The sequence below is a fragment of the Dendroctonus ponderosae genome, unplaced genomic scaffold (assembly GCF_020466585.1).
Source record: "Dendroctonus ponderosae isolate FM_Combo_2020 unplaced genomic scaffold, Dpon_F_20191213v2 Dpon_F_20191213_1, whole genome shotgun sequence".
Lineage (NCBI taxonomy): Eukaryota > Metazoa > Arthropoda > Insecta > Coleoptera > Curculionidae > Dendroctonus > Dendroctonus ponderosae.
The window spans coordinates 8,263,614-8,287,565 of record NW_026017110.1 but is presented as its reverse complement, the minus strand read 5'-3'; the positions used below and the strand labels follow the sequence as shown (position 1 = coordinate 8,287,565).

The window sequence follows — 23,952 nt, the reverse complement described above, 5'->3', positions numbered from 1 at the left end:
CGTATGTTCTTTATATTTTACCCACGTAATATGCTGAGAACCCAGGTATAGTGGTTGGGCAATACCGTCAACCAGTTTTTTTCCTTTTCTCATCAAGTGAGTCAGACAAAGTGCAGCTACTTTAATTGATGCTACAGCAACCTACGTAATCAGTGTCAATATGACAGTTAGGTGGTTGTTGACTTTGTTGTTTTCTTCAATTTTCAGTGAAAGTAAACGAATGCCTCACTTTTAATCGCATAAACCCTCCTTGATTTGCGCTGATAAGTCTGAATTCGTATCGCAAAAATGGGTAAGTACGTCTCCCTTTTTATTATGCACATTTTCTTATCTAATCGCAAGGTGTGGCTTATCTACCTGATGTCTCGTTAATCTGGAATCGCTTGAACGATTAAAACCTTTGCACTTGAGTAGTTAAAGACAATGCAATGTGAGTAACTGTTTACCAGTGAGATTCAGCTAAAATGGGAAGCAGATACTTACAGGAGCAAATCCCGCTTAAGTATTTGGAGACGAACCTTGATTCACAGTTTAGCCAGTCTAGGGAAAGTTTACAGTCAGTTCAGTCCTATTTGGAGTCTGTAGATGAACGAAGAGGTAATGTTGTTGAAAATGGTCTCAATTCTCGTCAATTAGCGCTTGATTGCCAATAATCATCATGAGTTGATTCGTCCCAGTACATAGTAGGTGCTTAACTGAGGAGGTTTTCCAACCAAGACTATGTTTAGTCAGTGTTTATATGCAATATAAGAGTTTCATTGGATTTCTTGCCCCCAAAGTCCCCGTTGAAACCAGACTTCTATACTATTTCCCTTTGATTGATTGATTGATAATTGAATGCAAGTGTATTTATTATTCTTAGTTATTTCATGCTTTCACTTGCTGTACGGTGCTGATCCCCATTTCTTTCAGGCTGTTGGGAAAAATGCCTAACTCGTATACCGTACGCAACCCTCATAGCCACAATAATGTGCGCCTTAGGGGTGGTGATTTTCTGCGGAACCATGTATCGGGGGTCCACGCTCTCCGTGTTAATGTTCAGCGAAGTCTTCAGCATGCAGCTCTTCTGGTAGGTGAAGGGTGGTCCCCACCAGCAAGTTTTACTCTGAATGTTGTTCCACAGGGTGGACGCTGTGAAGATGACTTTCGTGCTGATTGGAGCCTGTATGGGGGCTTTGGGGCTCATGATTCTGGCCGTGGGGTTCCTGGCAACTGGGGCCACCAGGCATAAAGTGTATAAAGGATGGGGGTCCAGAGTAACTGGCAGACTGAGCTGCGCTATTGTAAGGAGATGAGTGATGGAGTTTTGGGCTTTTTCTCACTTTGAGGGGTTTGTTGCAGTTCATGTGCATCACGTACATTCTTCAAATTGCGTGGCTGCTGATGTTTTGCTGCTTGGTGATCGTCACCTTTGTCTTCACAGTGTTTTGGAAAATGTGTGAAAATCCCCGAGTGGCGTCCTTGCAGGACTCAATTGATTTAACCCAGTTCTGTAAGTACGGCGAAAAATTGTGGGGACGTTTGCTTGTAACATGATTTTCTGCAGATTTTCTTTTTCCTGCGGGAACTCGCCAGGAGCACATGAAAGTCGAAGGGGAGAGCAACGTGAAGGCCTTCTGCAAGGACTACGTGGAGAAAGTCACTATTATGTTTATTCTGGCCGCAGTTTCTGCCGTTTTGGTTATCCTCAGCTTGGTAGGCCCGCATCAGATTTCACATGGTTTTTGCATTTATAGGCTTTTTCCAGATCCACTACTTGATGTGTTTGGCCGCCAACTATGCCCACATCAGGAACCAGGAAAAATTCCTGCAGTTTCAGGACCTGCAAACGTTACAAGACGCCGATTTGCTATCGGCAAAGAATAGATTCTAGGATACTTCCCAGGAAATTCACATGCCCGAGTTGAGATGGAAAATGTAGAAAACACATTTTGGCTGCTATTGAAACTGGTATGAAAAGGAGTTTTTTGGAACAAGTCCATTTCAGTGTCGTGTGTTTTTCCTGGGTACTTTAGACCTTATTTTTAACTGCAGTTTATCTACTTCGCAAGGCCCTGCGTGAGTTCAGTTTTTGTGCCAATAGGCAAAGTATTATGTCCTGGTTTGAATGGGCAGCGCTCTAAAAAGAAGGATTTAATTGGGAAAACAGGGCCCAATATCGTATTTGACTGCAAATTGTAGTTTAGGCAGGTTCTCTAAGCCCTTCAAACACTGACTGAATAAAATATTTTCTGATAAACTTACAAAAAACTGCACAAGGATTTTTTTGCCCAAAATGTTTCTGGTAGTATTTAGAGGGCCGTTAACAGTTTAAAGCGTTATCTTAGTTATAAACACAAACCCTGTAGTTGTGTATTTGTCCGTCCATTTCTAATCATATATCATGACATTCCCAATCTATTCCAAGGCGATTTCAATCTGTAAGAGACATTTCAAGAGACCCAATTTTTTTAGTTGCAGACTTTTGGTTTTGATAGTTTGGCCTTTTTATCTAGTTTAACCACTTTTGCGTTTGTCAGCCTGAAAAAGCCACAATCTTCTGAAATGTTTCCCTTAGTCAGCCTATTTCTGTACATTTCGCATTGTACCCTGTAAATTGCTATTTATTTCCCTACTACTTTCATAAATATTTCTCAAGCTGGGGGATTGAGATGGATTTTTCAACTTTCGACGTAGTTAATAAACTATTTTATATTGTGCATACATAAATACAAAATATTTTATTCAACTAACAGGAAAAGTTGCCACCATGCAAAATCCCTCATCTTTTCAACAGTGTCGGATGTGTATATAAATTCGTGTTGGGTAGTTTGTAAGCACAATGCATTGCTCATGGGTATTTACGAGCGTTACTGTATATCTCAAGGTACTGGTATAAGCAAAGTGTTTAGTAACACGAATGGTATACTTTTGTAAATTTTTGATAATAAATTTTTCACCAAATAAGTGGCAAAGTGAAATTTCACTGGGTATTTAATTTATTTACAATCAATCGATGAATTCGGGAAAGGCATTAAATAACACTGGTCTTGAAATCAATATACAGCTCAATTGGAGAAATAATTACAGTAGTTACCTTAAACCATTAAGCGGCTCCTTGTTCGTCATTTGCCCCCTTCAGTCAGCATGCTTTGAATGTGGTCTTCGAGCATTTGGGCCATTCGTTGGCGCTTGAAGCGCAAACTCTCCTTGATGATCAATTTCACGTTTTCTACTTGCGTGTCGACGTCGCCTTTGAACGTTTTAATACTTTCGAGCAGCTCGTTGAAGTTTTTGCCTGGCCTTCGCACCAGTTTGTTCAAGTTTTTCCGGATCTCGAAGTTCTGCGAGTCGATCTCCTGCTTCTTCACCATGTCTTTCTTGTCCGCCTGCAAAAAAAACTTCAGAAGGATAATTCGGGAGGATTCTGCGCCCACCTTGGATTTGGCGTCCTTTTCCTTGTCGGCAACGTTGTTGCTTATACTAAACGCATCATTGCTGTTGTGGTTGTAGTTGGTTTCTTTGAGAATCTGCGATATTTCCTTGTTCGTGCTCTCCATAGCGGAGATATTGTAGTAGTCGTTCAGGGAATTAGTTAAGGAGACCGTGCCTGCAAACGCAAGGTTTAACTCTGGGACTAAATGACAAAAAAACTGACCAGCTGTCGAGTAGTTGTAGCTATTTCTAGTTGTGGATGATGATGTGGAGGATGGCATGCCAACATTGGAAAAATTTACGTCGAAGGACGGGATAATTTCCAAGGGAGGCGACGGCGATCGCGATCGTTCACTGGAAGATGGACTATCGATTCCGTTCATAGCTAAGGCGGGCGGCTCATCAAACCGCGGCAAATCCTTCTCAATGGAATTCAGCCTGAAAACTCTTTATTAGACTATTTTTTTTAATATAATATTAACCACTCGCCATGGAATGGGGGATGGTTGCGGCGATTGGGGCGGAGTGGACAGCGAAGACACATCAGAGCCAGCCAGAGACGGCCTACGAATGACAAAGTCTTTGGGCAACGGCCCCAGTTTCCGTTTTCTTCCCTTTTGGCGTCCCTCGAACAAACCGATGCTCAACTCCGAAGTCTGGTTCGGTCTTTTGTTCATTCGACTGGCTCCAGACGGGGAGCCTACCAAGTCAATATCAGCCTCATCGACCATCATTCGCTTATCAATTTTGAAGGGATTGCCGAACATGTGCTGTCTCACTGGGGCCGATTCCAGCTCCCTGAGTTGAGGTGTTTGCTTTTTGAGATACTCCTGGTAGTTGCCCATTTGGGAAATTGGCAGGGAATGAGCGCTGTCCAGATCCTGCGAAATCCAGTCCGATTGCAGGAAATTGTTCCGCATTCGTATCACCTGCGGATTGGTAAAATTAGCTCTAGTCGCGCTAAATGACCTAAACTAGACCAACCTGTTGAATCAATCGATTTCTCGGTATATCGAAGGGATTTTTAAAGCTCACAGTCTGGCGCTCCTTATCCAGCGTGCTAATGAACAGATGTCCCTGTTCGAGGATTTGATCGCGTTGGTTTTGGAATTTATCTTGCAACAACGGGTGACTGATCAGGTCTTTTTTCAGACTAACTACCGGCAGCATTCTGAACTGTTCCGCCAGGTTGAAGTTCGCTTTCAAGTTGTTGGTCTGCAAGGCGATGATCAATTCACTTACTCACCCCAAAGTTTAGCCAACACTTACATGCGCCTGCCTTTGAATAATCTCACCGCAAAGCTTATCGTGCTCGATTTTGGCCTGGTTCTTCACGCGCCTCAAGTGGTTCTGCACGTTGCCGCTTAGGCAATTTTCCGAGTTTTCCGGAATGAGGGTCTGTGCCAGCGGCACTGGGGTGCCTGGAAAATCGCAATTAAACAACCAGAGGTTCTAAAATATGTCAAAATTACCCATCCTTGTTAAAGCTCTTCGCAAAGGTCCAGCGTAATACGCAGGCAACGTTCTCGTGTAATTTTGAAAGGAGGTTCGCCATTCGTTCGTCGGCTTCCACCTGTGGATCTAAAACAGCGGGTTTTAACAAGTTTTATCGGAAAGGGCCAGTTCTCGGCTACCTTGAACAGTTCGTCGAGTAAATGAAGCAAAACCGGATAGTTGTAGGGCATGACAAACAGATTAACACAGCTGAGTGTCGTGCTGGCCTTTAAGTAACCGAAGGGGTGTCCGACTTCGGAGTTTTTATAGCTGTTTGCCACGAAAACCTTCAAAAACAAAACTTAAACAGTCAAAATTCCGAAGAAGTTCGTGTGAAACTTGCCTGCCAACACGTTTTGGGCGATTTGCGGGACAAAATGTACTGCGTAAGAGGTGAAGGTTCCAACTCGTACTTGTCGAAGGGAAGATTTTCTATAACCAGAGGCTCCGAATAGGTGCAGGTGAATTTCACATTGGGATGCGCTGATCTTGGAGGTAGCACGGTGGCGGTGACTTCGGGCCAGAAAGATTCCGGTATTGGCCAAAAACCTGAAAAGGAACGGAGTTTTTGCCTATCGGCTGGATTCTGGGGTTCAGCAACGACTAACCCACGCAGTAGGACTTGCTGGTTTTGGGCACATAAATCATTTTCCGGCAGTTGTGCCAGAGGGTGTTCTGTGGGACGTTCTTTTCGCTATCCGACAGATCCGCATCAGCGACGCCCTCCTCTTTATCGTGCAGCGAAGGAGGAGGATCTGGTCCGATTTTTTCAAAGTTAATCACCACGCCGTTCTGCACCTGAAAATTCACCAGTTTCACCGCTAAATCAAGCAACTAACTCACTGGAATCCGTACTTTCTGAACTAAACTGTCTATACATTGATTTAGCATCCGATGCGACGTAATGCAGTATGACCTGCCCCCGGTTACTTCACACATTGCATCTATTGGGCTGCTATCACTGGGTACCAGGCCCGTGTCCCTTTCAACCGCAGGAGTACCTGGAGAGGACCATTTTAGAAAAAAGTATTTTGTTTGCATTTGAAATCAACCTGCTAGCCGTAGGACTAAGGCAAACAGCCGCTGATCCCACCGGAACGGTTCCCTAGTCAACTCTGAGCCTGGAATGGGCGAATTCATTGGAAGATTGAATTCTTCCTGCACTCCATTGACTGCGAAGATAAAAAGTTTTTGTTTGCACGCAAAAAACAACGGTCAATACCTGTTGTTAATTTTCCTCCATCTGTTATCAGGACGATAACAGCAGTTTCGAGGAAAAACGGGCATCTTCCTTGGCCGTATGTGTCGATTCCTGAAGTCATCCGATTAATGTTCAAAACATCAAAGGCTTGTTTCACTGCCACTCCCATTGTGGTCATTGTGTAGCATTGCAGGTTCTTCAGTTCGTTCATGAAGGTGGCCAAGTTTTCTTTCCAGCCTGCGATTAATAGGCAAATATATTATGTTAATGGCGCGATTCTGGTCAGTTTTGGAAAAAAAATGCATACAAGTCGGAGTAATTATCTTCAAAAAATTGCTGCTCAAAATAGGAAACACATAAATAATTTATGTTAGCACCACTAAATCGATCAAACTATGCTGTGTTCATGGTGAAATTGGCAACTTTTCCACTCATTTAGTCAGTTTTCGCCAAAATTTTTCGTTAAAATCTACGCACTTTTTCTGCAACTACACCCTGTGTCACGGTACTCTCAAAAAATTACTCTTTACAGCACAAAACCATTGAAAATGTATATTAGCACTACTAAACCTGTCTATTATTTGAGCAAATTTTCACGATTTTCGTCAGTTTTTCGTGAATTGTTATTGACTTGACATGTAATAAAAAGTGAAATCGATAAATAATTAATATTAGCCCTAACAAAACAATAAAATTTGGCTCTATTAGTGGAGTAATTTGCAACCTTTGAGATTTTTATACGCTTTTTAGCGAATTTTTGACAGCAGCTTACTGACATTAGTTTTCCCAATTTAAATCTATTCAAATTTGGCAAAACTTAGCCAAGAGCGATTGGAACTAGCTGGAAAATGGCACTCAGGGCTTTAAATTGGGGCTATTGCCTGTGAGGCCTGGAAATCCTGGAATAAGCAACTTTAAATTGAAAATACTCACCCGCTTTAATATTATTGGGACTTTCTTCAAACGTCAGAAGCATATAGCGATCGATGCGACTATCCATACTTCTTTGGCGGATTTTAACGAAAGTTTCTACGGCCGATTTGGCCACATCCAGCAAAGTTGTCCGGCCTCCAATGTAAGTTCTGGAAAACGGTACGTGAACTAAACCAGCTTTAAATCCCGTGGCCGGTCGGTAGCCAGTGTCACAATATGAAAGTAAACATAACCTAATTAACTATCGCAAATTATGCGTTGGAATACCTTTGGAGCATTGAGGCCGACGTATCGATCAGAAATACGATTATTGTCATCTTGTAATTAACATTGAAAATTATTTATGCAGTTTCAGTGAAGAAATTACTATAACCCTGCTCCGCTATCTGTTTCAAACTGACAACAAAACCAGATCCAAGGAAATGTCAGGGAACTTTGTCCATGTCGCCATGTTTTTCGCTTGATTAATTTATGACCCTTTTTTCCCTGAAAGCCAATAGTTTCTGGCAGTTTAGGCACCAATCAAACGTGCCCAGCAGTAGAATTTTGTGAAGACGCTCCGTCTGTTTCCAAACTAGTAGCTTTATTACCCCTTCTCCGCTAGAACGCCACAGTTTGTAGAAACAAAGTCGCTAAGAGCAGGAAATAGTCGGCAATTTGGCAACGGCATTGTGTGATCATTTGCCCTGGTCCGGTAACGGGATTGAACTGCTTCCTTCACCAAACAGCCATCATAAGTGCATTTGGCTAAAGATCCTGCGGTTGCTCTGGCTGCTTAGGTGGCGCTAGTCGTCCTAGCGATGGTATTTTTCAAATAAAAAAATTATTCGGATTTTAAAAAAATTAATAGTTTTCAGCAGAAAAAGAACATTTTTTATAAGAATTTTTAACTCAAAATGCGCTTTAAAAAGTTTTCAACATTTATTTTTGCCATCTATACAATTCGCTAATAAAAACAGCTCAAATATACTCGGCAAACATGATCCAATAGGACAGATTCAAAATGGTGAAAAGCAGCGGGAAAAATACCCGTGAAAAGCGGTCGATGATGATGGCGCGGTTTCGAGCCTTTTGGGCCGCCGTTATCACCGGAATCGTTGGAGGTAGTGGTGGTGGAGGAGGAGGAGGGGCATGAGTTTGAAGCAGAGGATTTTCGGACTTGGAGGGCGGCGTGTCGAATATGGAGGTCGATTTCCTTTTCTCCGATGGAGGTTTCGGAAGATCCGAGTCTCCCAGCACGATGTTAACCAGGCAATACTCCATCAGGGCCATGAAGACGAATCTAGAAGACGAAACCTTAGGTTTAATTGAGGGAAAATCTACTGCTTACACAGTGCAGGCGGACATGAAGGCATCGACCGCCTTCAAGTAGGAAACAGGAGGTAAACCTGCTTGGCTCTTTGCATGCTGAGTGGAGAGCGTTAGAAGGGAGGTGACTCCTAAAGTGACGCGGGCTGGCGCCGCCTCTGGCTTGATCCAGAAGGAGACCCACTGGATGGAAGAACCAGTTAAAACTATCTTTCATAAGAGCACTTCCGAGTAACACTTACGGACATAATCACAATCAAACAGGTAGGGATGTAGGTGTGAAATAGGTAATATCCTAGGCGGCGTTTCAGCTGGAACACCACCTCCAGACAAGTGAAGTTGCCTGAAAAAACCAATAAAAAATCCAGGGGAAAAAACGGGGGTAAAAACGTGCAATTCGCGAATATTATTGCGATAAGGACGCAAATTCATTAGTTTTGTTTGAAAAAAATTGCACTCTTAAAGAGTCAAAGTTCGTTTGGAGTTCATCATCAGGCGGTTTTCTCAAAATCTCTTCTGGTCCGATGGATTAACTTGGGAATAATCTTAGACGCTCTTGTTCAATATTAAAAGTCAAGTTTCTAAACCCCGAAAGTTTTATCTCGGAGGCATTATTAGGCGATTTTGAAAAAAATATTTTTTAATCGACAATTAGACGATCATTGCTTTCCGAAAAAAGTCCCCAAAACGCCCAAGAAACTGTAGATTTCAATTTTACAAAATTACTTTGCACGTTTTATCCGATTCTTCAATAGATTGAAAATTCTTCCCCCCGTATTAAAATTTCCCAGGTAAATACCAGTGGAGTACACCTGGGTGCAATCAGCAGTGTGATTTTTCACCAAAGCCAACTGAGGCAGCTCGATGTTCTCATCAACCACCAAAGGAACGTCTGGATCCCACTGAAAGATCATATCGTCTGTTGTATGGGACACTAAGGAAAAAAACCTCCTTAAAAATTAACTCGCAAAACATCCTCAAACCTCACAGCTTTCCATCTGCAGCTTGCACTCCTGCGTATCGTGCGGATAGATCATGAAGTTCATCGCACAAGATAAGCGCAAAGTCAACCTGCAACTCAACAAATGAGCGTGGGATCTGCAGGAGTTTGTCTTCCACCTACTTGACCATATACAGGATGGTTTTGTCCTTGTACAGCCACATGTAGTGGTTGGGAATGGTCATCGTCTGAAATGTTACGCTTTTGGCGTTTTTGAAGAACGAATCTGGTCTCCACATGTTTTTCAGCCAGTCCACTTCCAATAGTCGGTACTCAGTGGTCATGTTTTCCGGTAGTCGCAAGCGATGGTCCTTCCAGGTTTGGGCGAAGAAAATATCGGCTGCGTAGGTCTAAAGAAATGGAAGTAGGTAGAAAGCGATTGAATGCATCTGCAGCAGGACATTGGCTTGCAAAAACTCTTGTTCCTGGAAAACGGTTTGCTCTAGCGAGATTTATCAAGAGAGCTTTTTTTCTTGAAAATGTTTGCGATCTGCGAATTTGATGTGAAAAATTATGAAATCCGGTTAAGAGAATAGCTAGGGCAATGTGCCCCAGACGACCCTCTCCATGTAACGCCCCTGAGTAAAATCTGCAATTATTCACACGCAGAATATTTTCTTAATCCCTTTTATTAAAGAATAGTAAATTTTGTAATTTTTGTCCAAATCGTTTAGCAGTTATGACGAAAAAATTATTATGCAACGATTTGCTTTTTTTATTCAAAAACAGACCATTTTTGCGCAAAACCCCAAAAACGCTTTTTCTTCCCATTTAAACGTATAATAGAAAAATAATTTTAAATTGCAGACAAAACACTGGCGTGGTTTGTTTTTTTGGAAACTATCAAATACGAAAAGTTGCCCTCATTTTTCTCGGATCATACAACGCTTTTTTTTTTATTCAAAAACTAACCATTTCAGCGCTGAAACTCAAAAACGCTTTTTTCTTCCCAATTAAACGTATAATTTCAATTGCCGAAAGACGATCGGCGTGTCGTTTTTTTCTTTCTGGAAAGTATGAAATGTTCGTTTTGCGTTAATTTTCTGGTACAATATAACGGTTTTTATTTTTTTAACAAAAACTTCGCATTTCATTGGAAAACTCTAAAGACATTTTTGTATTTCCAACTGAATGCAGAATTAGAAAACTATTTTCGTTTGCCGAAAAATTTTTGGTGTTACTGTTTTTTGGGACAATTTCAAATATGAACTATTGGGTTCACTTTCTTGAACAATAAACAGTTTTTAATTTTTTTAACAAAAAACTGCGCATTTTAGCAAAAAAGTCGAAAGAGCCGTTTTTCTTTTCCATTGACAGTAGAACTGCGAGCAATTTTTTTTATTGAAAAAAAGACAGTGGTGTGCCTATTTTAAATCCTCAAAGTTGCAAGAAGATTGATGGGGAAAACTTCCAGTCAATTTAATGCCCTTCTAGGAAACTTACCATGGAATTTTCATCAATACTATCCAGCCCCATAACAGTGACATGAAAAAACACTTTGGTCGGATTTCCATCGCGCTTCGGAGGCCGCATTTTGTCATATTTACTCGGATCTTCCGGTAGAATATCACGGATGGTTAATCCGGTGCTACAAATTCAACAAAATGCTCAGAATCAAAAATCCTTCTCCACTGAAATGATTCTATTCCATCTAGAAGATACCTACGCTATTTCGTCCGAATCATGCTCCACTTTACGTTCGGAAAACTGCTCGTGATAAAATTCTATCGGGCACAGGCTGAAACATGCAGAAGAACTGATATAAGCACGATTTCAGCTACAGAATCAGAATAATGCGGTGAAACACTCTAATTGCCGACGTAGACGATTAAAAGAGCTTCTTTAGCCACCCTTCAAACAGTGCTTGACACGGTAAAAGCCATTGGAAGCGAGTGGAGTGTGAAAATCAAGGCCGGCATTTATCCTCTATCGTCTCTTTGGGAAAAAAACCTTTAGTTCGCTCGCACAGCAGTTTAAGACCTTCATTATAATACTGAAGTGACTTTGAAGATTTTTCACGCAAACTGCTGATTAACACGTTTATCAAGTGGATGGAGAATCAAGAAAAGTTAACAAACAACAAAAGAGAGAGATTTTCTAGTCTACAAAACTAGCACCTGAAAGCGCAAAGCCATAATAGTGGCACCAGAAAATAGCAAAACAAATCAATGTTGATTAGAGGGAAGTTTTGGATGAAAATCTAAAAAACTAAGAACTAGAAGAGCAAATAAATAAAAAATAAAACACGCTCAAACAGCAAAAAATTATTAATAAACAAATGACTTACGAAATGGTCTCTCCATTAATCTCGTCGAAGGTTGAAAGTATAGTAAAAAAAACGACAAAAATCTCCCTAAATCCTGCAAAGTTTTTCATTTGGTTGCTTAAGTTTCTAAGAAAATTGTAGGTTTTTTTGCAATTTAAGTCAAACAATTAATCGAAGAAATCGAACAGAAAAACCTCAAGTCGCGTATAAAAAAAATGGTTTGTTCTTAATAGCGCGAACACGAAACTGAAAATAAAGAGCAGGCGCTCAAAGGGATTCTTTGCCGCCGTTTTAAGAGGGTTTCGAGGTTGGTGGTTTAGAGTGTGTATTCCCAAAAAATATAGAGATTTTTATTAATAAAAAATACCAATCAAAAGGTGGATTTCCATCGAGGATAGACGATAATTGCTCAAAAATCGATTAAATTGCTTTAAAGCTTTGATTATTTGAACGTGCATTGGCCGGAGACGTTTTGTGGCAAAGTGAGTTTCAAAGGTGCATTCCTAAAGAAGCTGTGGAGGTAAAAAATCGCAAGTTATGACATGGATTAGTCTTTTTCTTTATTCGTGTCATAGAATTCAGTTTAGTCACAAGACGGACTCAGATTTCACAATTTTTTTCATTTAAAGGCGCATTAGTCGCGACAGCCCGATACAGGGTGAGTTTCAAAGCTGCATTTTTGAAAAAAGCTGTTGAGAGAGAAAGTTGCTGCATTTAAAGAATGCCTTTTTCGTTCCTCACGTCATGGAATTCAGTTTTTAATCAAGTTTAGGACTGAGATTTTAGGATTTCTTTTTCAAATGAGCGCGCTTTATGAGCGACATTTTGTTGCAAAGTAAGTTTCAATGATGCAACTCTAAAAAAAAATGTTGAGGTAGATAAGCACAAATTACGGAATTTAAAAAGTGACTTTATCTTTTCTCATACCTAAAAATTCAATTCTATTACACTGTAAACTGAGATTTTGCGATTTTTTTCACCCGAGTGCGCTTTATGAACAGCTAGAGCAGTTTCAAAGATGCTTTTCTGAAAAAGCTGTTAAGCTAGAAAAGCGCAAGTTACGGTATTTTAAAAAGTGGCTTTTTGTCTCTTCAGGTGATAAAAATCAGTTCAATTTGGAATGAGGTTGTACGAATTTTTTATCATGCGAGTGCGCTTTATGCGACACAATTCGTTGCAGATTAGGTTACAAAGACGCCTTCCTGAAATAGCGCTTGAGCTAGAAAAGTGCAAGTTCGAGCATTTAAAAGAGTTAAATTTTTTGTCCTCATGCTGCAACACCCAATTTTGTAACATTTGGGACAGAGGTTTTATGATTTTCTTATCATCCAAGTTCGCTTTATGAGCGTATTACAGTGGGTTTTAAAAATGTATTTCCTAAAAACGTCCTAAGATAGAAGAGCGCATGTGACTGCACTGAACAGTCTTTTTCTTTACAAATGTCGCAAAATTGATTTTAGTCATGCGTCGGACCAAGACTTTACGATTTTTTTTATCAGCTGACCGCACTTTATGTGCAACAATAGTTGGAGAGTGGAATTCAAAATTGTATTTCTGATAAACGCCTTGAGATAGAAAAATGCTSATGAMTGAATTTAAAAGAGCGTTTTTGTATTTAGTAATGGCACAAAATTCAGATTTGTCACTCTTCGGACTAAGATTTTRCAAATGTATTTACTTATGATCGGAAATTCGTTGCAAAGTAAGCTTCAAAGATGAATTCCCAAAAAACGTCTTCGGACAGAAAAGCCCGTAATCCATTCTAAAAAGCGTCAGTTTCTTCGCTAATGCCACAAAATTCTTGAGTTTTGACGATCACCTGAGTGCGTTTTATGCATTTCCTAAAAATTTCTTTAGATAGAAAAGCGCGTGCTGTGGCGTTTAAAAGAGCGACTTTTTGTTCACTAATGCCACAAATTCAGTTTAATTTAATTAATTTTTCTTAGATTTGACGAATTTTTTTTATCACCTGAGTGCGCTTATGAACAACAATTCGTTGCAGAACGAGTTTCAAAAAAGCATTTTCCAAAAATTTCTTTAGATAGAAAAGCGCGTGATGCGGCGTTAAAAAGAGCGCCTTTTGTTCACTAATGTCACAACTTCAGTTTAATCGCTCATTTTTCTTAGATTTGACGAATTTGTTTATCACCTGCGTGCGCTTTTTGAGCGACAATTCGTTGCAGAAGGGGTTTCAAAAATGCATCTCCAAAAAATTCTTTTAGATAGAAAAGAGCGTGATGTGGCGTTTAAAAGAGCGTCTTTTTGTTCACAAATGCCACAAACCTCAGTTTAATCTCGCATTTTTTTTCGATTTGACAAATTTTTTTTATCACCTGAGTGGGCTTTACGAGCGACAATTCGTGGCATAACGGGCTTCAAAAATGCATTCCCAAAAAAATTATTTAGATAGAAAAGCACGTGATGTGGCTTTTAAAGGAGCGTCTTTTTGTTCACTAATGCCACAAAATTCAGTTTAATCTCGCATTTTTTTTAGATTTCACAAATTTTTTTATTACCTGAGTGCGCTTTATGAACGACAATTCGTTGCAGAACGGGTTTCAAAAATGCTTTCCCTAAAAATTCCTTTGTATAGAAAAGCGCGTGATGTGGCATTTAAAAGAGCGTCTTTTTGTTCACTAATGCCACAAAATTCAGTTTAATCTCCCATTTTTCTTAGATTTGACGATTTTTTTTTATCACCTGAGTGCGCTTTATGAGCGACAATTCGTTGCATAACGGGTTTCAAAAATGCTTTCCCTAAAATATCCTTTGGAAAGAAAGGCGCGAGATGTGGCATTTAAAAGAGCGTATTTTTGTTCACTAATGCCACAAAATTCAGTTTAATCTCGCATTTTTCTTAGATTTGACAAATTTTTTTATCACCTGAGTGCGCTTTATGAGCGACAATTCGTTGCAGAACGGGTTTCAAAGATGCTTTCCCTAAAAATTCCTTTGGATAGAAAAGCGCGTGCTGTGGCATTTAAAAGAGCGTCGTTTTGTTCACTAATGCCACAAAATTCAGTTTAATCTCGCATTTTTTTATCACCTGAGTGCGCTTTATGAGCGACAATTCGTTGCATAACGGGTTTCAAAAATGCTTTCCCTAAAATATCCTTTGGATAGAAAGGAGCGTGATGTGGCATTTAAAAGAGCGTCTTTTTGTTCACTATTGCGATAAAATTCCGTTTAATTCTGCATTTTTCTTAGATTTGACGAGTGCGCTTTATGAGAGACAATGAGATGCTCTCGTTATTTCTAGCATTTTGAGCGACTTTGATAATCCAAAAATCCCCGGTTCACTTCTGAGTCTCTAAAGGCTCGAATTTGACTCACACTGTGCAGAGGGAGTAAAAATTGAAACATTCCCAACATTCAAATTATTACACAAAAAAAGAACGGTTTGAAAAATTACTAAAAATTCGGATAAAGTTACCATAAACATGCCGCAATAAATATCTCCATCACTCGGAGATCATTGGCAGGCTCACCCCTCTGGCAAAGAGCAAAAAATCGAGCTCGATCTCAATAAAACGCATAAATTGCAGTTTTCCAAATTTCCCAAGCACATTAATATTTCAATTAAAAATAAATCACCACCAATTATTTCGATGTTGCAGTTTAGAAAAATTCCCAGCAACTATGACTTGCACATGCAGTGGAAGAGAGTTTGAGCATAATAATTACAGAAAAAATAATTAGCAACAAACGGTAAAAACACATTTATTGTCTGTTATTCAACGGTCAAAAGTCCAGAGCGTGGCCGCAATTAGGATTGGGTCAAATCACATCGCACGCTATTAGAGGAAAAATATACGGTGTTTTTTGCCCAGCATTGTTTACTTTACCAAAACCTACGTCCGCTTCAAAGGATGAAAGAAACAAAGTTTTAAAGATAAAATCAATTTTTTCTCGCTAATTATTGCAACACTTCCGCACGTTTTGCCCAATCAGCGATTCTTTTAATAAGGATGAGTATCCTTTTCACAGCCACTGGCGGGCAGGATTTTTTGCCTACATTGCCACTTTTCTATTACGGGCAATTAGGAAATAATTTCCCACAAATCCGCCCGTTTGAGTCATCCAGCTGAGACAATGGTGCGCAATGATAGGAGAGGCAAAATCAGCGAAAACTACAATTAATGGCAATTAATTGCAGATGAACCGACCTTCAATCGGTTTGCCTATTTAAAGGCGAATTTCCCGATCGGAACCCAATTGCACAACACCTCGCCTAGAATTTGCATCCTCACAATGAAGCTCCTCATCTTCGCCTCAATACTTGTTTGTGCCAGTGCTGTGAGTTTGGAGGTTTCACTCCCAGTCAGTTCCTCTAAGAGTTTTCTTTCAGCTGGATCAAGCCTGGCGGGATCACATGAAGGAGAAACTCACCGAGTTTGGACTCGAGTGTGCCGAATCGGAACAAGCCACATCCGGTAAGACTACGCTGGTTTCAACCAGGCTTAAGTAGAATCGTTGAGTGAAACTTGGCATTTCAGAGGACATTGAGGCGCTGCACAACCACAAGCCTCCAGTCACTCATGCGGGAAGATGCGTGATTTTTTGCGTCAGCAAAAAACTCAATCTGGTAAGCAACTTCCGCTCAAAAAACTCGCATTTGCACCCCAAAGGTTTTCCAGATGAATGCAGATGGAACACTGAACGTCACTCCCCAATCCGATTGGATCGAAAAAGTCAAGGAAACTGATTCGGAGGCTTTTGAGAAAATGAAAACTGTTTACCACCACTGTGCAGACACAGGTAGAACAGAAAAAATATCCACTACTAACTCAAGCACCAAATAAACCCGTTTGTTTTCCAGTTGAAGTGGAAGCTGATGCCTGCGATACCTCCCTATCATACGCCCATTGCATCAAAGAGGAAGGACATAAGGTAAATTGAGGGGGCACTTATCTACAGAGTGTCCTACTTACTAAAGGGAATTCGGTCTTCAACTGAACGTTCTTGAAAAATATTTTTTATATGCAAAATAATCTCCTTAACTGTTTTGCCCTTAATACAATATTTTCTAATGAATGTTCAAGTGGACTTCGACATCCAAAAGGTGCAATGCTCTGTTGTTCCGAGCCAAAAAACAGTCTGCAAAAAAATTGCCCATTAATTTGCCCCGGTAAAATCATTCAGAGGCGCGCAGGAAAAATTCCAGGGGAAGAAAAGCACAGCCCCTTGACTTGTCCCATAGTGTTAAATTTCTGCAAAACATCCCAAACACTTTGGGAATTAGAAAGAAATACTTTTAAAAATTGTTGCTCTGTGTAGGTAGTGAGAGAACTTTTTACGTTGCATTTAGGTTGGACTGTATACAGTGTCAGCCGACTGAAGTGCACCAGAACAGCTTGGATTAACCCCAACCTTTTATAACGAAAAATATTTATGAACCTGTTGTTATTAATAATAAGCGAAGCATTATAATGCGGGGTTTTATTGCCTATTTTCCAACCAACCAATCTTCCCTGAAAGACGATGGTTACAGATTTCGTAGTTTTTCTTTAAATCTGTGTACAATTGCGAATTTTTCAACCGCATCTGATAGCTGCACCTAAAAGATGCTTATTGCGATATACGGCCGATGCAAAAACAGCTGCATTGTAGGCCCAAAACAGCAGCATTACGTGGTGAGCGGCAGGCCTATAAGCCACATTTCGTCCGTTGTAAACTCGCATGCTCAACGGAAACTTTAAATAACTAGGAATATTTTAAACTTACTCTGAAATGCGTTGAATGCTGACTGGAAAGACCGTCTAAGATGAAAACGTGGCGACTCCCCTTGAAATACTAACGCGATTGACAGGATGAACAGCGAACAAAACCAACGATTGAGCAGTACCTATAATTAAAAGCTAATAAGTTACGGCAAAGTGAACATGGTTGGCCAAAAACATTAATTTAAAATCAATCAAACTGCAGATCACTTGCACTGAAAACCCCTATAAAAACCACTTTTACAGCTTTGTTCGCATAGTTCGCACTAGTGTTTAAAGACAATGAACATCCTTGTATTTATCTGCATGTTAGTTGGCGTTAAGGCGGTAAGTGCTTTGTATAAAGACAAACAAAACCAGCCAGTTTGTTTAATGTTCAGCTGGATCAAAGTCTAGTGGAGCTTATGCAGGCGAAAATACAGGAATACGGCATGTCCTGCAGTGCACAGGAAAATGCCTCTGAAGGTACCTTTTCTTAAGGCAAATCGCCAAAGTGTTGAGTTTTGTTTTTTGCTTAGACGACATAGCTGCCTTGTTGGAGAAAAGAATGCCGCCTTCGCACGAAGGAAAATGTGTCCTTTTCTGCGGGGCCAAAAAGTTCAATATCGTAAGCCTTAGCAGCTCAAATATCTGCATTTTCTAACTAATCCACTCTATCTAGATGCATGAGGATGGCAGCTTTGGAGAAGGATATGTGGAGTGGCTGAACAAAGCCGAAGCAGATGACCCGGATTTCTACAATAAACTAATGGACATCAAGAGAAAATGTGAAGTCAAAGGTCCAACTTTTTCCATATTTCATTGTAAAGTAATTAGTTGAAGAATCGATTTTTTTGCAGTCGAACATTTAAGCGATTTATGCGAAAAAGCAGCTTCACTTGCCGACTGCAGTCAACAGGAGTCGCGCAAGGTAACTAATCCAGAAAAAAACGTATACACAAATGAACGTTTCGCTACTTTGAGCAGCCCACGTATTCAGATGTTGCCTATAAGTTTGGCGATGGTCTTCCAAGCCCAAAAACTCACTTCTTGGGGAACTAATCAAACTTTTTCGGTGTTTCAGAACGGACTTGACAAGTATTTGTTTTAATTCATACACGTTCGCTACGCCTGAATCATCCAGTGAAGACATTTAAATAAATTAGTCAGCATTTGAATGTGTTTTTCATAGCTTTTTTATTCGCTCAATTGAGCAGCTTATGGAGAGTATTTTACAATTTTTTATCACTTTTTTTCGCTGCGCGAGTTTCAAAAGCGCACTTCTAGAAAACGGCTTGAGATAGAAAAGCGCTTATTTGCAGCATTTAAAAGAGTGTCTTTTTGGTTACTAATTCCAGAAATTTTATTAGTTCAAACGCCCATTTTTCTAAAATTTTACAAATTTGTAATCATATGAGTGCGCTTTATAAGCGCTATTTTGTTGCAACGCGAGTTTCAAATTTGCATTCCCCAAAAATTGCTAGAGATAGAAAAGCGATTGTTGCGACATATAAAAGAGCGTCTTTTTTTACTAATGTCAGAAAATTCACTTCAAACGCCCACTTTTCAAGTATTTTACGAATTTTTAATCATCTGATTGCGCTTTATGAGCGCTATTTTGTTACAAAGCGAGTTTCAAATTTGCATTCCCCAAAAATCGCTTCTTACGGCATTTAAAAGTGCGCTTTTTTGTTCCTAATGCCAGAAAATTCAGTTCAAACGCCCATTTTTTCTAGAATCTTACCAATTTTTAATCATCTGAGTGCTCTTTATGTGCGCCATTTGGTGGCAGAGCGAGTTGCATTATAAACAGCGCGCTTTTCCTTACTAATCCCATAAAATTTAGTTCAAACGTGATTTTTGTTAAAATTTTACGAACTTTTCTCTGTTTTTAGAGACTTTTTGTTAAAAAGGAAAGTGCTCTGTCAAAAAAGTCCTGAAATAAAGAAACGCATTTAGCGTAATTTTTAGGACTTTAGCCTGCATTTTAGGCTTTGAACATGCCTGTTTGGACGTTAAATGGATAGGAAAACTAAACTCAAATAATTCAGATGTACACAGTGTAATTCCCTAAATGTTGCCAACCAACAATCAAACTATAAATATGTGTAACACATAAATTTGCATCTAAAAAACATTTTTTGCGAAAATTGCTTCATTCAGGAGCACAAGCCTCCAAATCAGTGTCTGTAAACACCCAAAACACTATCGCATAAGGACTGATAGTCATTGTTTCAGTTCTTTCGATAACAGTCGGTCGAAAAGCTGGCAAATTCGAGTTTTGTCGCAGCTGCAAAGTTTCGCCGTTCAACTGCACAAACCTGAAAACTTGTCCTCGAAAAAAATGGCCCAACTAAACGACGAATACTTACTGAGAGAACAGGGTTTCATTTGAACTTAGTTCATACGAGTAGACTTGAGAAGCTGAGCGCAATTCTTTGATCTGCACAAACCCGACTTCGTCCTGGAGGTTCACTCCAAACACTGAAATTTCCGCATTTTTACCAGTTTCAAACTGACTCACATCACTTACCTACAACTGAAGAGCCGCTAGCCCAGATGGAATTGGGTCTGGCACAGTGAGCATAAAGGCGAATTTCGGCTTTTCCCTCAGTTTCAGTGGTGATTACTTTCGTGCCCACTAATTCCTTGTAAAGCACACTCACCCACCAATCCTTTAAAGGCTCGCCCTCATTAAAACACCCGCACGCTGGATGATTAAAATATACCTACAGGGTTGGGATAGTAGCTCTGGTTCAACAAGGCATAGTCGCCCTTAAAAATGCTCTGTCGAACCACAACATCGATGCCCATTTTTGCGCTAAGTCCCAGCTTATCAATCCAAAGGAAGCTGCCTAAGAAGCGATCGGACATATTGGGGGCTCCGCCATGCCAGGCCGTTGAAGTCTCGCCTGGAAATAAGCCGGGGATTTTAAACCACTGCGCTTTGGGGCCAAAGCAAGGTTTTACCTAACCAAAGTGGTTTGTCTGCCGAAGGCAACAGGCTGAGCACGCTTTTCACTGTATCAATGCAATACTCCAAGTAGTCGAAGGTGGAAAGATCCAAAAATTCTCTTGATGTAGCATTCATTCCACTGAAGTAATAGCTGGAAAAGAGTCCAGGCATTGGTTTTGGTTTAGGAGTTTCTTATGTCTACGTACTGATGAAAAGTGATGGCACCAACTGACTCAAATCCCCCACTCTCCAGAAAATGGAGGAAATAATCCTCAATGTCTTTGGTGCGTAGTCTGGTAGTCGACGGGCCAATCAACAGCGAGTTTTCATACCAACTGTACCCGTTCAACAGCTCGCGAAGACCCACAAAGTCCCGCCCTAGTTGACTGGCATTTACCACCGTGTCGAACTTTTTCGGGTACGAGTTGGGTTCTGAAAACTACACAAGCTGATAAAACGAAACGATATTTCGCCTCAAACAACATTGAAGGTGGTACAGACCATTGCCCAGCTCCCAATCGACCTCAAGTTTATGCTGTTGAGAGAAACTCAACATTTGCTGAGCATTTTCAGAGTTCCATGAACCATTTACGAAGCGCAGCAAAGAGTTCAGGTCGTAGATTACTTTGATTCCGGCCTGTCTTGCCAAATGGTGCAACTGCAACCAATCAGAACCTGCAAGTTTATTTTTATTAGCTTGAAATGTTACTGTATTGAATGTCTTTCTATTCACTAGAAGTGGGTTTAGTTTCCTTATTTAAGGATGCATTTATTACCTGATAAAATATACTCATCAAATTCACTTTCGCTTCGGTAGTTTGTCCCTGATAAACCATCCTGAACAAAGACTATCTGATCAGCCTGATTACCGCCTATTCGTAGATAGGCTGGTGAAAGGTATTTTATCAGTTTTATAAGTGTGGGGTCGCTGAAATATAAACTAGGAATTGGGGAAAGCCCTTGATCTGATTATATTTTAAATCAGCGACACTTGGAGAATGTGCACATTTAATTAGACTCAATTCCCTTAAAGCCCTAACCTGGTGTTGAAATGCGGGAACCCATTAGTTATGATGGTACTGTCCAGTCCCAAACTCAAAAATCTCTCATCAACAGTAAAAAGAGCCTCATCTTGACTGTCTATGTACATAATATAGTATTCTGGAGTCTGCATTTTGAACCTGACAACGAAAGCCAGAACCACCAAAGGTACCAAGCAGAGCAAAGTGGTTAATATCATGCATGATACTGTACCGTCTCGTTTCGTTGTCTGATGAACTGTTTAAAGGAAATTTAACGAAAAGTTACTCTAGGGGTGAGCTCCAATGAGTTTTATATTTTTGTTGTTGTTACTTGTGCTTGGCATTGAATAAACTAACTAAACTGCTACTAGATATCAAGTTTTCTTCAACTAGCGGGTGTTTTTTTTTAATAAATACCTCTCCATCTGATGTATTCCTTCACTTTACTCAACATTTCACTCATGCACTTGGCAAACACTAGCACCATAGTGAAGTGTAGACTTTTCAAGTGATTGTCGAACGCTAATCAAGTACGTGTATACGCAATTACGCCCAGTCTATGCAGATTATGAGATATTTTTCGCGGAATCAAGATTAATAGATTGTTTATTTACTTTTGCAACATCCTCTTGTTTTGACATTGACTTCATAGACAAATTCATTCAATCATTGACAAATCATAGATAAAGCACAGACTACATACTATTAGATAAAGACTGATGCCACTTGATGTTGATTTGAAGGACGCCAAATTAGAGCTAAATATTTTGAAAAATTGTCTCATTTGCGCAAATTTCCAGCGCTGGGTGAGAATTCTCGGAAAATAAATCACAAATATTTAATTCAGAAACTTACTTGCCTAATTGGGGGAATAGAACTATAGAAACTAACTGTTGGATTTATTGATGCTCAAAAAATTACCCACACTATATCGCATTCTCTCGCACACAATCGGGGCTATTTGATGAAAAACGATGAAAAGAGCACCTAACCTGTACAAACATAGTGAATCACATAAACAATCAATCAACAATTTGCAAGCTGAAGTTGGAATTTTTTAAAAAATTAATATATAAGCTCCTAGTGGGTTTATTGGCCCCAATGTCACTGCGAACCACCAAAGAAGTGGACCCCATTAAAAACGAGAGAAATGGCAGTGTTAGAGAAGTGGGATGTCAGGCCATTTGGAGCCTCTCCTCCTGCAAGCCTGGTTATTTAAGTTTAATGCATTTTAGAACCTCAATATACAGCCAATTTCCTTTACAGGTTTTGGAGTGGACCAGCTAAGGGACGATAGAGCCGATACCTACTGGCAGTCGGACGGCCAGTTGCCCCATTTGGTGAACATCCAGTTCCAACGAAAGACTACTATTAGTGATATTTACATTTACACCGACTATAAGCTGGATGAAAGTTACACCCCAAGCAGGATTTCCATTAGAGTGGGGACGCATTTCAACGATATCCAGGAGATTGAAGTTATACCTTTAATTGAACCAGCAGGTGATTTTTTGTGGGCTGATCAGACAGTTTCTATTAAAGTTGATTTCTTCCAGGTTGGGTGCATGTGTCCATTAGGGATCTTCGGGATAAACCCATTAGGGTGTTTATGATTCAGTTAGCGGTTACAAGCAATCACCAGAACGGCAGAGACACTCACATGCGGCAAATCAAAATTCACAGCCCCATCGAACATTCAGGTGTAGGATTCGAACAGTTCGGGCGATTTTCCACTGTAGAATTCCAACAGCATGCGACAATAAGATGAATGCAACACGATTTTGTTCCTTTTGTAAGTACTCTGTGTTCCTTTTGTAACTTGCTATTGTTTTATTATGAAGCGAAAGTTGTACACATTAAGCGCCTGATTTATTCTGACAGAGTGAATGAAAAATTCGACTTTATTGAACTTTTTACTACTTTTGCATGCAAATAAATACTATGTTGGGCAAATGCGTACAAGCGATTTCATTCAAACACCTTAATCCCCACATTCCTTCACAGACGAATTAATTGATTAATTTTATAACTACTTTGGTCGCAGTGTTAATTCTTGACCCATTCAAATCGAAATTCCGCACGCGGTCCCTAGAGGCCGCCGAGTTCAAACTTTTGAAACGGGCATTCCTTGTCATTTTGTTTTGATTAGTAAAAGCCAGAAAGTTAGGTTAGTAGAAACGGCTGTTCAAAAATTGTTCTGGTGAGTTTTTCCTTGAATTATTATCTGTATATGCACGGCCGAGTTAAAGTGCACTTGGAATTAACCAACATTAGCAAAAAAAGCTTCGATAAAACTCCATAAACTTCAGGAAAAAAATACTTGGATCTACCCACGTTATCAGTGCGAATTCCCGCTTTAAATGCAAAAATTTCATGCCCCGACTAGAGACAAGTACTTGTCTCTGCCCCGACACTCAAAACTGTTCAAATCCATTAGAATTAAGATTAAGCTTTAAAGATCATCTAGAATATTTAGTCGAAAAGAATTCACTCAACCTGACTACTTAAGTGAGTATATCGAAAAAGCGGTATTAACCTTTATGTTTCACCTATACATTATTGGCTCATAATACCTTAGAGATGAAACATATAATAATATCCATAACAACCGCAGGGCATTGTTAACGGGCATTATAGTGTAACGCCCGCTTATAATGCC

The 23,952-nt window shown here is 39.9% G+C and overlaps 8 protein-coding genes across 13 annotated transcripts in view; 5 read left to right on the top strand and 3 right to left on the bottom strand.

Annotated features, from left to right (window-relative positions):
- Positions 1–135: 135 nt before the first annotated feature.
- Positions 136–2,965, top strand: LOC109541631 (proteolipid protein DM beta). 2 transcript variants are annotated; one of them, XM_019910510.2, is made up of 6 exons: positions 136–292; positions 913–1,069; positions 1,124–1,283; positions 1,342–1,492; positions 1,547–1,695; positions 1,748–2,965. In XM_019910510.2, exons 1-6 carry the CDS (start codon positions 289–291, stop codon positions 1,871–1,873), a joined length of 747 nt encoding a protein of 248 aa, XP_019766069.1. In that variant the 5' UTR covers positions 136–288; the 3' UTR covers positions 1,874–2,965. The 2 variants fall into 2 exon arrangements, with proteins under 2 accessions (XP_019766069.1, XP_048526297.1); XM_048670340.1 differs by lacking the exon at positions 136–292 and adding an exon at positions 333–597.
- On the bottom strand, positions 2,956–7,522 carry LOC109541630 (integrator complex subunit 6-B). Its single transcript, XM_048670336.1, has 13 exons — positions 7,310–7,522; positions 7,043–7,191; positions 6,131–6,346; positions 5,961–6,080; positions 5,764–5,909; positions 5,517–5,706; positions 5,252–5,457; positions 5,049–5,195; positions 4,887–4,995; positions 4,684–4,835; positions 4,399–4,629; positions 3,904–4,343; positions 2,956–3,852 (listed from the first exon to the last, which is right to left on the bottom strand). The coding sequence occupies exons 1-13, from the start codon at positions 7,357–7,359 to the stop codon at positions 3,105–3,107; spliced, it is 2,904 nt and encodes a 967-aa protein (XP_048526293.1). The 5' UTR covers positions 7,360–7,522; the 3' UTR covers positions 2,956–3,104.
- A 422-nt stretch (positions 7,523–7,944) lies between these two features.
- On the bottom strand, positions 7,945–15,234 carry LOC109541628 (glycine receptor subunit alpha-2). Of its 3 annotated transcripts, none has more exons than XM_048670338.1 (9): positions 15,050–15,234; positions 11,017–11,088; positions 10,794–10,938; positions 9,474–9,700; positions 9,339–9,421; positions 9,150–9,284; positions 8,593–8,693; positions 8,373–8,533; positions 7,945–8,324 (listed from the first exon to the last, which is right to left on the bottom strand). In XM_048670338.1, the coding sequence occupies exons 1-9, from the start codon at positions 15,076–15,078 to the stop codon at positions 8,003–8,005; spliced, it is 1,275 nt and encodes a 424-aa protein (XP_048526295.1). In that variant the 5' UTR covers positions 15,079–15,234; the 3' UTR covers positions 7,945–8,002. The 3 variants fall into 3 exon arrangements, with proteins under 3 accessions (XP_048526295.1, XP_048526294.1, XP_048526296.1); XM_048670337.1 differs by lacking the exon at positions 15,050–15,234 and adding an exon at positions 11,638–11,850; XM_048670339.1 differs by lacking the exons at positions 11,017–11,088; positions 15,050–15,234 and adding an exon at positions 11,638–11,850.
- Positions 15,235–15,805: 571 nt separating this feature from the next.
- Positions 15,806–16,418, top strand: LOC125505800 (general odorant-binding protein 19d). The gene is made up of 4 exons (XM_048670341.1): positions 15,806–15,912; positions 15,965–16,049; positions 16,113–16,201; positions 16,254–16,418. The coding sequence occupies exons 1-4, from the start codon at positions 15,868–15,870 to the stop codon at positions 16,416–16,418; spliced, it is 384 nt and encodes a 127-aa protein (XP_048526298.1). The 5' UTR covers positions 15,806–15,867.
- A 1,064-nt stretch (positions 16,419–17,482) lies between these two features.
- LOC109541634 lies at positions 17,483–18,493 on the top strand. Of its 2 annotated transcripts, XM_019910515.2 has the most exons (6): positions 17,548–17,663; positions 17,717–17,801; positions 17,855–17,943; positions 17,998–18,115; positions 18,176–18,246; positions 18,400–18,493. In XM_019910515.2, the coding sequence occupies exons 1-6, from the start codon at positions 17,619–17,621 to the stop codon at positions 18,424–18,426; spliced, it is 435 nt and encodes a 144-aa protein (XP_019766074.1). In that variant the 5' UTR covers positions 17,548–17,618; the 3' UTR covers positions 18,427–18,493. The 2 variants fall into 2 exon arrangements, with proteins under 2 accessions (XP_019766073.1, XP_019766074.1); XM_019910514.2 differs by having other exon boundaries at positions 17,483–17,663; positions 18,176–18,493.
- An 868-nt stretch (positions 18,494–19,361) lies between these two features.
- LOC109541637 (heparanase) lies at positions 19,362–22,077 on the bottom strand. Of its 2 annotated transcripts, XM_019910520.2 has the most exons (10): positions 21,711–22,066; positions 21,312–21,549; positions 21,048–21,199; positions 20,773–20,946; positions 20,478–20,703; positions 20,286–20,422; positions 20,049–20,227; positions 19,849–19,990; positions 19,688–19,799; positions 19,362–19,636 (listed from the first exon to the last, which is right to left on the bottom strand). In XM_019910520.2, the coding sequence occupies exons 1-10, from the start codon at positions 21,778–21,780 to the stop codon at positions 19,471–19,473; spliced, it is 1,596 nt and encodes a 531-aa protein (XP_019766079.1). In that variant the 5' UTR covers positions 21,781–22,066; the 3' UTR covers positions 19,362–19,470. The 2 variants fall into 2 exon arrangements, with proteins under 2 accessions (XP_019766079.1, XP_019766081.1); XM_019910522.2 differs by lacking the exon at positions 21,312–21,549 and having other exon boundaries at positions 21,711–22,077.
- Positions 22,078–22,248: 171 nt separating this feature from the next.
- LOC109541638 (anaphase-promoting complex subunit 10) lies at positions 22,249–23,250 on the top strand. Its single transcript, XM_019910524.2, has 3 exons — positions 22,249–22,503; positions 22,560–22,796; positions 22,850–23,250. Exons 1-3 carry the CDS (start codon positions 22,395–22,397, stop codon positions 23,059–23,061), a joined length of 558 nt encoding a protein of 185 aa, XP_019766083.1. The 5' UTR covers positions 22,249–22,394; the 3' UTR covers positions 23,062–23,250.
- Positions 23,251–23,407: 157 nt separating this feature from the next.
- Positions 23,408–23,952, top strand: part of LOC109541639 (protein maelstrom 1) — a 4,201-nt gene continuing 3,656 nt past the window's right edge. The window contains exon 1 of the mRNA XM_019910525.2: positions 23,408–23,493. The gene's annotated coding sequence lies outside the window, so the exon portion shown is untranslated. The remainder of the gene's footprint in view (positions 23,494–23,952) is intronic.